This window comes from Leptosomus discolor, chromosome 6 (assembly GCF_034619465.1).
Source record: "Leptosomus discolor isolate bLepDis1 chromosome 6, bLepDis1.hap2, whole genome shotgun sequence".
Classification (NCBI taxonomy): domain Eukaryota; kingdom Metazoa; phylum Chordata; class Aves; order Leptosomiformes; family Leptosomidae; genus Leptosomus; species Leptosomus discolor.
In genome coordinates, this window is record NC_141396.1 from 43,959,762 (window position 1) to 43,972,243 (window position 12,482).

The following is a 12,482-nucleotide window of genomic DNA, read 5'->3' on the forward strand; positions in this document are numbered from 1 at the left end:
TGGATTTTTTCCCAGGAAGAACAACACAGTTGTGACTTAGTAATAGCATCAATAAAATTAGAATACTTTCTTTCTTTTTTTTCTGGTATCATCCATAGTTACAGAAAATTTTCTCTCTGCCTTGCTTTTAGTTATAGGCATAGTTTTATCATCCAAAATCTAATTTCTGCCTCATAGTCACAGGCTTAATCTTATTCGAGAGAGGAATTTTGAATGACTAAATTTGAAAAGAAACAGATACTCAAGTGTATACTATTGAACTGTTTAATATCTTTGTTATTTGGTTAACATGAAATTCCAAGTAAAGAAAAAAATGACACAAAAATTTGGCTTTGGCTGAAGGTGAGCTAACAGTTCTGCTCCTTTTTTTCCTCTTATGTGATGCAGTAGTACAATTTCAAACGTGTTATTTACATCTTCACAGTGGTAATCATGGACTGAAATGTAAAGTGTTTTAACACTCAAACTATGAGAAAATAAGACAATAATTATACATAGCAGCTAAGTTGTCACCTTTTTCTGCACCCATATTCCAAGCTGTTCTTGGAAATAAATTCTGGAAACAAAACTATCTTTCGGACACAGTCTTGTTTAAGCATGAGTACACTTCCCATTCATAACAGTACCATCTGAAGTCAACTAATTGGTTTTTGCATAGTAGGACTTAAGTACGATAGCACATTTTTATGAAAATATGCATTCTTTCTTACAGAAATTCTGTGAAGAAGGCACATATATTTGGATTTTGTTTTGCTCTTTCACAAGCAATGATGTTCTTTACCTATGCTGGCTGTTTCCGGTTTGGTGCCTATCTAGTGGTAAATGGATACATGCAATATAAAAGTGTGTTTTTGTAAGTGCCTCCTTTGCAATCTTCATTCTGTCAGTCCAGACAATGGTCTTTGTTTACTGCCAGAGAGATCATGAATCCATTGAGTAAGCTATGAGAAAAAAAGGCAAATTCTTTTTCTGTACTTAAATACAATGAAAGCATATTACAAAGTGGATACCCCAAGTGACTATAGAGTCCTAACAGCTCAGACAGGACTGATTTTGGATTTCCTCTTCTGTGTTTATTTGGGACTACTATGTTTTCCAGAGGTTGAAACAGTATCCTACTTAAATCACTTCATTTATTCTCACCAATTTTCTTGGTCATGTAGCTGTGAGGTTCTCCATATATTCTACAAAAAACATAGTTGTATCTGTTTATTGAAGCATAATAATATTGTAAAAATCTTTTTAAGAATAGGTCGTCGGCATCTTTGTTATTTTCATGTTAGGTTTATTCATTGAAATTTGAAATCTTCCCTAAAGTTCATGTTAAATAATTGGAGAACAGGATTCCATAAGGTAGATGCCGTTCACTATGAGGGAAGGATAACTACATAGTTTTAGATGACATTCTGATAAGAAGCTTGTTCACTTAAATGAAGCAATTCTGTGTGGGAAGTGAAACCATGAATGTGAGAACTGTATGTAGAGTACTGATTATCCAATAATTTGTCATAATACCTAAGACCCCCTATCTTACCAAAGCCCCATTCTTCTAGATCCCATATAAACTCAGAAGAAATTTTAATTTATAATTTAAGAGGCAATACCTCAATATAGGCTTATGGAAACAAGTATGAAAAGAATGAGATTCTACCAGTATGGATATCAGTGACCTCAATACCTAAGAAAGGCCAATCATACAAATTTTTTGTTGACAACTTAATTAAAGAGACTTAACATAGCTCATTTTGACTGGAAGATGTTTGGAAGTGTCTGCATCCCATCTTCTAGCTGAACATCTCTAGCCAGCTGGGTGAGTGAATTTCCAGTGGCTTAGTTAGACTTGGAAGGGATAGTCTGACCTAAAACTGTGTGAGCCCTTCAAGGCCATTCAAATGATTAGTTTGATTAGTTTGATTAAAAAGATTAGTTTATATGTCTCTGAAGAGAAAAGATAGAAACTAATATAAATGAATTTATTTTACTTTGCCTTAAAACAAGCTAAGAGGTCTCATAGGTCAATTACTATTTTTCAGTGATGAGTAATCCTATGTTGTGTGGCAGTAATTAGTAGCTGAGGACAGCAGGTTCTTACACCATTCTAATGTAGCCTGTAAAGATACATCTACATTCACCATAAAACAATAGCACATAGTTTTTAACCTTTTTTTGGTGTTTTGAACACTTCAAATTTTTTTTCCAGCAGAGCTGTGACAGCAAATTAAATTTTTAATGTCACTTTGTTACAGGCTTGATTTCTTATTTTCATTGATGCCTTGAAAATGAATCACTAACTCCCAGAGCTCATTGAACTGTAGAGAGGAAACCACAGCAGTAGTAGAACAGAGCAACAATTTTACCATTCATTGACCACTTTCCTCCTAGCCCTAGTTGAGACTTAATATAGTTAACTAGTATCAATAATTAAAGTAATCAGTGCTAATAAGTAACAAAAACATTGAATTTGGTGTGGGAATGAAGACTAGTTTATCTCACCTCATTAAAAGAGGATAAAAACAAATTTCTGGAGCTAAATGAGTAATTAAAGCAGTACTAGTTGGTTACTACTATATTCTTTTGAAATTTAGCCTCCTTTTTTCTCCAAGTAAAAGAAAAAGTTGACTGCGGCCCCATTTCCATTGTAATTTTCTTCCTTGTCTATTTATTTTTCTTTTCATGATTTCTTTTACAGAGTGTTTTCAGCTGTTGTATTTGGTGCAATGGCATTAGGACAAAGCAGCTCTTTTGCTCCAGACTATGCCAAAGCCAAGATATCAGCAGCCCACTTGTTTCTGCTGTTTGAAAAAGTACCCTCAATAGATAGTTACAGCGAGGAAGGAGAGAAGCCTGTAAGTAAGCCACGTATAATGGGCGAAATTGTTTATTGACAATATGGACAGTACTCTTGACACTTCCTTTAAATGGACTTTTCCTCTCCTGATTACTTCCATATCTCAAGGTATTCTCAACATTTTATCCAAACACAACATGAAACAAGTTCTCTATTGTCAGTCCAGCTTTTGCCCACACTGTCTAAAGTTTATTTGTTTTGAAAATCAGGTTAAGGTACAATTTGTGTGGAATTCAATCCGCAGAATTATGAGCAATTTCTAAATAGTTCAGTACTATATTTTGATTTTATAGTTTCATAAAGATTCAGATCATAAAATTAAAGTCAGCATTCCAGCAAATGTAAAACTGTTGATTTCGGGGGGAGAAGTCTGCAATTCTATTGGAATCATCTGTCAAATTGTCTTAAAGATGTGATACTGTTTCCATTGTAGGAAACATTTGGGGGAAGCGTAACAATCAAAGATGTAGCATTTAACTACCCAAACCGACCACAGGTCAAAATCCTCCAAGGTTTGAATCTAAAAGTAGAAAAGGGACAAACTCTGGCTCTTGTTGGTAGCAGTGGCTGTGGAAAGAGCACCGTTGTTCAGCTGCTTGAGAGATTTTATGATCCACTTGATGGAGAAATGGTAAGTATTTTTATAATAACATGTCAACTTGTTAAGTGTGGGTGTGCTTATTTGGTTTTATCTGATTTAATAAAGTATAGAAGATATTTCTAGTTTTATTCTTTAAATATTTTTGATGTTAAAGACAAGCAGTGGCTCATCAGGGTTCCGTATTCAAATGCAATGAATATAACGAATCAATGAAACAAGATCCATGTAAAAATATGCCTGATCCACAGCCTAATGATGACTTTGAATTCAGAGCAAATTTCCTCAGGTTTTTATGTTAAGAACACCTTAAAAGTTATTAAACGTACGTATCTACTTCTGTATAATGTAGTAATAGAATTTGCTATCTATTTTTTTCCTAAAACAGTGAACATTGCCAAAATTAATTTTTACCATAAACTTAACTTGTTAGAATCATCTTTCACAGTGTGCCCACTTACCAAGCAACAGATTGTAAATACTTTTAGTAATTTTGTTCCAAAATACATCTAAGGTTTCCCACATTACTTATTCAGCAACTTTATGTATTTTTTTTCATATACTGTATTGTTTATTGCCATTTTCTCTTTCATATTAATGTGCTTGGAGACTTTGTTTGAAAAAGAACCCACATATCTTGGATTGGATGAGGTGCGAGGAAGAAGGATTTCAGAACTTGTCTCTGCAGAGATACTCACAAAAGATAAAGCAATACTTAAATAAGGCCTAGATGAGATGGACAAGATTTTTTTGAGGTTGGAAGTGCCCATACGGGTCTAGTGCAGCAAACCGATGTGTAGAAAGCAGTAGCATATGTGCCCCAAAAGTATGTTTATCCAAGTGCAACTTCATCACCAATGTTTTTGACCTTGTATCCATAGTTTGGGTTGGAAGGGACCTTAAGGATCATCTCGTTCCAATCCCCCTGCCATGGGCAGGGACACCTCCCACTAGACCAGGTTGCTCCAAGCCCCATCCAACCTGGCTGTGAACAGTGCCGGGGGTGGGGGGCAGCCACAGCTGCTCTGGGAAACCTCTTCCAGTGTCTCACCACCCTCACAGTAAAGAATTTCTTCCTAATATTTAATCTAAATCTCCCCTCCTTCAGTTTGAAACCATTACCCCTTGTCCTATCAGTACACTCCCTGGTAAAGATGGCAAATACCTGTGTAGTTGAAAGCAATTTCTCCCTTCTAGCTTTTTTTTAACCCCTTTATATCTGCAGATGTAGAAATGCTGCCACTGATTTCAGTGGCTTTTCAATCAGGTTCAGTATGATCTCTTTGCTTTGAAAAACAATTCTATTCACTGCAAATTGTCTTGTCTAGCACAAACCGTGGAATGAGTAGATTAATCCTGTCCAGTAGCCACGCTATGAAGGGGACAGTTCTTCACTTGTGCAGCTGATCATGTCACTCAACACAGAGCCTAAGCACTGCACTGGGTGATTCTAGTGGAGATGTCACAGCCCTCTTAATGTTCTGGTATATTTGTGTACAAGTCGACGTATGATGCATAATTATGAAACTGATCTATCCAGAAAAAAAATTCTGTTGTCATTTATCTAATAGACAACAATAGCAACTCCCTAGCCAAATTTAGCAGAAGCATGACAGAGTTGCTAATAAAGAAAACTGGCTGCAAATGACGTCTTAAGGAATCCAGAAGTAAATTTGTCCATTGTCAGGCATTACATCACAATTAATTTTAAGATTGGATGCTTGGCTTAGTAGTGTGTGAATGAATGAACCCAACTCTTCCTTTATTTTAATGGAATACTACTGCCAACTTGTTCCTGCAGTGGGAATATATATGCAAAATAGCAGGAAGTTTTACCACCAAAGGAAGAAATGAAAGAACTCTACCCAAGTTCTTTGAAGTTGCCTCAGCATATCCTATCTTCCATTGTCTTCAAAATCCTGGTTAAATCTTGAAGCAAAGAAAAGGACTGAGGCAGCAGAAGGGACTGTCCTTACTTTTGTATAATAGCCCTTAGAAAATTTTGGAACATAGAGGAGAAGGAGGGGAAGGGATCATCTGAGCTTTCAATGTGCTATCTCTAAGGAAAGAGAAGCAATTGCCCAACCTCTGTGTGTGAATTTACAGTAAGTCTCAACTACACATATAGCCATGTGACTGAAATTTAAATGTTTGGTTTCTCAGCTTTTTGATGGCAAAAATGCAAAGACACTAAATATCCAGTGGCTGAGAGCTCAGATTGGTATCGTCTCGCAAGAACCAATCCTGTTTGACTGCACTATTGCTGAAAACATTGCATATGGAGATAACAGTCGGGAGGTGTCACATGAGGAGATCATCAGTGCAGCAAAAGAAGCCAATATTCATTCCTTCATTGACTCTCTGCCAGATGTAAGTTATTCCTTTTCTCTCCTGCTCAGGACTGGAGGTGACCTACTGTGATGGGGAAAAATTCTGTCTGTTTGTGATTCCCTGGGGTACAATAATTCCCTGAGATGCAAATAGGTCTGAAACTGACTTTTAAATCTTGTACTTTCTTCATTGTGTTTACCATACTTATTTTTACTCTGGGGAACTCCATTGTTAGGTGGAGAGCTGAACATTTAATATATCAGGGAAGAAAATCCACAATTAGAACTAATTGAGAGCTGGAAGTGTGCAGTGTTTTTTTTAAGGGAGCTGAAAGTTTCTTTTTAAGCTCCTATTTATCTCAAGCATATGTAAAAGACTTTGCTAGACTGACAAGTTTCTTATGCATTTCTTCCACTTGTACCTAGTCAGAATTTCAATTTCTAGTATTCCTATGGTTAAAAAATTACTAAGAAAGCTTGTCATATATATATATATGACCAACACGTAATAATGTAAGAATGAACATCTTGGGTCAGATGCAAGTTCTGCCATGCACTAAGTCTTCTCCCAGGCAATGACCAGCAAGATGTATTTACAAATAAGTATTCAAAAAGATTAAACATTTAATCACATCTCCTATGAATTCTCCTCTAATTGCATAATTTGTGACTCGAGAACTTCCTAAGACAGAAATCATATTTTATTATTCAGTTCTGGATGGAATTTTCTTCTGTGGGTTTGACAAATAAATTTCTAACCTATGTTAACTTGTGTCCAAAACTTCCTGGAGCAAGGAGGTTGCCAGCTTAGTTGTATGTTGTATATATCCAGCTTAATTTCAGGCTGTTAAGCCGCTTTTCGCATTTCTTGAGAAAAATACGAGGGATAAAGCCCACAATTTTTGCAGATCATGTTTAGTTTCTTTCCAAAACTTTGTAGAGAAATCTTGTGTTATATAATGATGTCTCTTAAAACTTCGGTGTTTTCTGCAACAAAATACATAATACCTGAAAGACTACCGTGACCTACACATGAGTTTATCTGGAGACCTGACTGGTCTGCTTTAACTGACATAGCTAAATTAAAAGCATAACTATCCAAAACTGTAGTATAGGTATAGATATAGATAAAGTGTATAAATGTCTATGTCTATATATAGACATAGTATATAATTTGGCCTGAAACTAATACATCTTACACATTGCTAATTTTTTTTTCAGAATGAACAAATGTGAGTTGGAATAACTGATTGGTTAGGATGCTAGCTTGGAGTGTTTAAGGTCAGGGTTTGATCCCCAGTATTGTCACAGACTTTCACTGAGCTTTGGTGTTCTATCTCTTGATTGAGAATAATTCTTTCCAACCTTAGAGGTGTTGTTGCTTTGAATTTATGAAGTGCTTGATGCTACAAAGAAGTCTCTCGGCGAAGGATCTATAGATGTGTGGCAGATAGCAATTCTGGTCATCTGTTTTCAGATGTTTATTGGTATGGAATATGCAGTTTATGGATGGATTGTGTCAGGTCAATATGTTCAAATATACTTCAGAATCAATTTGCGTTCATAATCTGAATTTAATATACTGTTTCTAGAAATACAATACCTGTGTAGGGGACAAAGGAACTCAGCTTTCTGGTGGTCAGAAACAACGCATTGCTATTGCCCGAGCTCTTGTACGTCAGCCCCAAATTCTTCTACTGGATGAAGCTACATCTGCACTGGATACAGAAAGTGAAAAGGTAACTTGATTGTGAGCCAAAAGTCCAGAATCTAAATCCATGTTTGTTTGTATTATAATTACAGTTTTTACTCCCATAGATTAAAGCCCAAAACTGGAAATACGGTGTTTTGTGCAAATTACATATTTATGCTAATAATAGATAAACATAAAGATCTTACTCCTCCTTGCCAAAAAACCTTTTTTTTTTTTTTGGGGTTTGTATGGCAGTAGGCATATTGAAGTAGCAATGCAGAAGGCGTCTCTTTCCCTGGAATTCTTCAGGCTTCAATTGGAAATGCGCTATCAAAATTGAATCAGGAGGCACAAACTTCAGAAGCTGGAAAGATTGAGGGTGCTGCCAGAGAACTTTTTTCTCGGAAACTGACAAATCTTGCTTTCATAATTTTTCTTGCTTCTCCCATTGCTCTCCAGTCCTTGCTATATGTTTATGGCTAATATGCAAACTTCCAGCAAAAAAAATTGCTAGAACATTTGTTTCTTTTTTAAGCCCAAAGCTGTAATCTTGGTATAACAGAAGGACAATCTGGCTGTAGAAAACCAGCACAGGTTCTACAAAAAGATGTACTATTAATGAGGTAAATATTACAATGAATATCATAATCTGAAAAGCTCAAACCCTATGGACTAAGTTTTGATCAATTCTAGGCATAAAAACATAAGGTTTGAGGGGAAAATGCCATAAAATAATTCCAGAATGGTTTGTTTCCTCAATTATGTGCCGGTTAGGCACAGAAAATTAATCTCTAATTTTATCCTGCATCAGTTGACATAAGGAATAAGGAAAAGAAAGCAGAGATTCTTATTAGTATTTTTCTGCCAGTGCTAGCTTTAAGAAAAACATGAAGCATGAGACTCCCTGAGAAATCATGAGAACTAGTATGACAGCAGTTGACCCAAGATTACTGACTTAACTCCAATATATAATTAATGGAAGGGACTTCTGGAGACCTCTAATCAAACCTCCTCTTCAAACAAGAGCCCATAGTTAATCCAGACTAGATTGCTTAGTGCTGTGTCCAGTAGGGTCCTTGAAAATCTCCAAGGAAATTCAGCAAGCTCCCTTTTGTCCCTATTCCAATGCTTAATTATCTTTGCAGTGAGTATTTTCCTCATATCCAGTCAGAACCTTCCCTGTTACAATTTATGACCATTTTCTCTTGTTCTCCTAGCACGCATCTCAGTAACAAGCCTGGGTCCATCTCATCCTCTTAGCTATCATGGTACCATCCGCTACGACAGTTTTGACTCTTTGCCAACACAGGCTGATTCTAAAACAGGAAGCTAAAGCCACAGATACTCCCTTTCCCTCACTGTCATATTACAGTTTACTTCACAGATGGCAGTTGAGGTGTGTCTCATGACAGCTGCCAGAATAGTTCACCTTTTGGTTTGTTCATTGCACAGATCGTCCAGGAAGCGCTGGATAAAGCCAGAGAAGGTCGCACCTGCATCGTGATAGCTCACCGCCTCTCCACCATCCAAAATGCTGACAAGATTGCCGTGATCCAGAATGGCAAGGTCATAGAGCAAGGGACCCATCAGCAGCTCCTGGCTGAAAAAGGCACCTACTATTCTCTGGTCAATGTTCAAAGTGGGTCGTGCAACATGTAAATTAAAGGCAGTACTTATTTCTGAATTGTCACTGTAATTATTTCAATACTGCTATTTTTGTCACTGTAATTATTTCAGTATCAGTAGTCAGTCTTGACACTTTTGGTTTTCCTCCTTCCTTTCATAACTCCTACAAAACCAAGAAATACTAAGTAAATATGTACCAGGTTCTCGCTACTAGTTTTCATTATTCAAACCAATCCAATATGTGGCCAAAACAGAGGCCTACTGTGCTCATACAAGTGGAAGCATGCTAAGCCAAATGTAATCAATGTTAGCTTGCTTTGAACTCTGTCAAAATGACACTATTCAGGCATGTCTGGTAAACAACCTGTAAACATATTCATGCTCAGTGAAAATAGTTTTGATATTGCCAGAAACAACCTCAAGTCTTATCCTCACCATGCATGTGTACTGTGCTCTGTGCCTGGCCTATTCAGCTTGCTACCAACTTGTTACAAGAACTTGCAGGGCAGCTGGAGCTCGATGCTGGATGTCTCTTGTTATGTTGTGGAGTTTTAGCCTGGGATGACAGCAATGATCTTGAAAATATGGGCGCAGTCTGAAAACAAATGTCCCAGAACTCTAAGTACCTCACTGATGGTCAGTTACTCATCATTGAAGAGGTGCAACCTTAAGAGCTGGGAAAAGGGTACTTTGAGTATAACTCTGTGAAGAAGCAGCAGATAAGAAAAAAACCCCAAATGATGGGCAAGGTAAGGCACCTGCTGCAGCCCAGGGAAGTGGTATCTGCAAGTCTCCTGAAGTCTCAGGGGTCAGAGGTCAAGGGAAGAGAACTTTCTAAAGTGCAATATTTTATAAAAGGTGAAAATCTTTCATTTGGGCTTGGAGGAGGGGGAAGGAAGACATTCTTTTTAGTGTTAGCTTCCTTCATTGAAGAGCTCTTGAACTTGATTGCCCTGATGACTCAGACTCTCTAGGACTGTAACCATCGGTGCAAATTACACGGCATCAGCTCTGTGATATTGTATATTAGTTACTAATTTAAGATGACTAACTGAGGACTAACTGCTTTGAATATGTAGTAATAGTGATTCATAATTATTATTAAGAACTAACCATTAGCAATGTATGTTGTTAATGAATATCTATGCAGTAAAGTTTTGGTATTAAGTTTAAAACTGGCCTGATTAATTGATCTTCCACACTTCCGTCGTAGCAATTTCTGATTCCCTGAGATTTATACATATGATCCATTTTACCTACATGTACATAATTATACACACACAGCCTAACTGATAGGCAGTTAGTCTCCTCAATGTGCTAATAACACTCTCCAGAATGTTGATTGATGCAGTCTTATTGTACCCCTCTTGAATCACTTACCTGTTTTCTTTTGTTTCTGTCTTAGATGGAAGACCAATTTGACTAGAAAGTTTCTTTATTTCCTATTAATGTATTCCTTGATTTAATAAGGTTCTTGTCCATGAGTAATGCTAAGTGTCTGCACTGTAATATAAATAATTTATACTTGCAATTGCAAGAATAGAATAGATATTCTTTAACATTATAATCTGAAGATTCAAGTAAAAGCATTATTTTACTAAATTCTGGAATTTAGTCATTTCTTTTTAAAACTAGGCCTTTTAATTTTTGATGATACAATTTCTAATGATTGCATTAGTAATGATTGTGTTGTTTCCCCAACTTGTATCATTTCTAGATTTACTAGATAAATTTAGCTCTTCTTGAAAATCAGACAAGAAGCATAAATGTTTTACCACGGACATCTGAAAATCAGTTTTGAAAATTTTGGCCATATAGTTTAAAATCTATTTCAGAAATTCATGTCAAATGCAAAAACTTTCCAAAACAATCTTTTTTTCCCTAGTTCTGCCACATTTCTAAATTATTTCTTTGCTCTTTCTTGAAATTTATGCAAAAGTTTGTGTAATAATTGCTAAATACCTCACTTTTGGTTGAAAAGGGCTATAAGGAAAGTAAGCACTTTAATGATAATGGATCTTTTTTTCCATATCCACCATAAATGCTTAAATAACTATGCTGCTGCTCACAATTGCTTTCCTTTTAGACTTTCCTTTCAGAAGACCACAGCAACCGTATGACTACTATTGTGCTACCATCATGTAATTTTTAGTCACAAAGCCAAAAGGACAAGCAGGGACACCTCCAAAAATGTGTTGTTCACCATATTCAATTTATACACATTTAGATTATAATGCTTGAACTAAAGGAAGGGTTGAGTGCCCTAGGACAATTCTGCTTTAAGGACCATTATTCTACCACATCTTTCTACAGGGCATAAGAGATCTTACTTCCCAGCTCAAAAAAGAGCTCTCAGAAGAAAAATGGGGTTTATGTCTAGAAAGTCTTTCTTACTGCAGATTCTTGTCAGGGTGTTGAATACTACAGTGTCCTATTGCCCAGCATTCTCCAGCGTACTTACCCCGATAAGGGCAATTTGCTGTTCCTTATGCAACAAATGCCTCACTACTAAGCCATTCTATAATTTCTGACATAGACTGAGAGTATAAATAAATTCCAGCATTCTCCCTCCCCTCAAAAGATTCTGAAGGATTATTTCTCACCAATGGCATAGACCGTGTACCATGTCCAAATGAAGACTGTAAATAATTTCTGGATCTCCACTGGTCTCTTCTTCAGCATTCCCTCAAACTTCTTCCCAAACTATCTAACATGTCAGGAGACGTTCAACAATCTTCCACCTTGACATTGCCCCCCGTTAATCTAGTTATAATGGAATCAGTTCTGCTTACTTACGAGTAAATCCTTTGAACATGTTGTCTCTTTCTTGCTGCTAACTTGTCTATGAAAACAACTTTCCTGGTAACATTCATTTCAGCAAGACACTAAAGATCTCCCTGAAGAATTTGTTAATCACAGAATCATTTAGGTTGGAAAAAACCTTTAAGATTATCAAGTCCAAGTGTTAACCCAGCACTGCCAAGTCCACCACTAAGCCATGTCCCTAAGCACCACACCTAAATGTCTTTTAAATACCACCAGGGATGGTGATGCAACCACTTCCCTGGGCAGCCTGTTCCAGTGCTTAACAACCCTTTTCAGTAAAGAAATTCTTCATAACATCCAATCTAAACCTCCCCTGGCGCAACTTGAGGACATTTCCTTTTGTCCTTTCACTTGTGACCTGAGAGAAGAGACAGACCCCCACCTTGCTACAACCTCCTTTCAGGTAGTTGTAGGGAGCGATCAGGTCTCCCCTCAGCCTCCTCTTCTCCAGGCTAAACAACCCCAGTTCCCTCAGCTGCTCCTCACAAGACCTGTTCTCCAGACCCTTCACCAGCTTCGTCGCCCTTCTGTGGACATGCTCCAGCACTTTGATGTCCTTCT

At 37.0% G+C, this 12,482-nt stretch overlaps 1 protein-coding gene across 2 annotated transcripts in view; it reads left to right on the forward strand.

Moving 5' to 3' along the window:
* The window catches only part of ABCB1 (ATP binding cassette subfamily B member 1), a 44,528-nt gene extending 35,400 nt beyond the window's left edge, over positions 1–9,128 (forward strand). For both annotated transcript variants that reach the window (XM_086467121.1, XM_086467122.1), the window contains exons 22-27: positions 713–853; positions 2,690–2,846; positions 3,282–3,479; positions 5,610–5,816; positions 7,369–7,515; positions 8,922–9,128. In XM_086467121.1, the coding sequence (XP_086323247.1) occupies positions 713–853; positions 2,690–2,846; positions 3,282–3,479; positions 5,610–5,816; positions 7,369–7,515; positions 8,922–9,128 (1,057 nt within the window). The remainder of the gene's footprint in view (positions 1–712; positions 854–2,689; positions 2,847–3,281; positions 3,480–5,609; positions 5,817–7,368; positions 7,516–8,921) is intronic.
* The last annotated feature ends 3,354 nt before the right edge of the window (positions 9,129–12,482 follow it).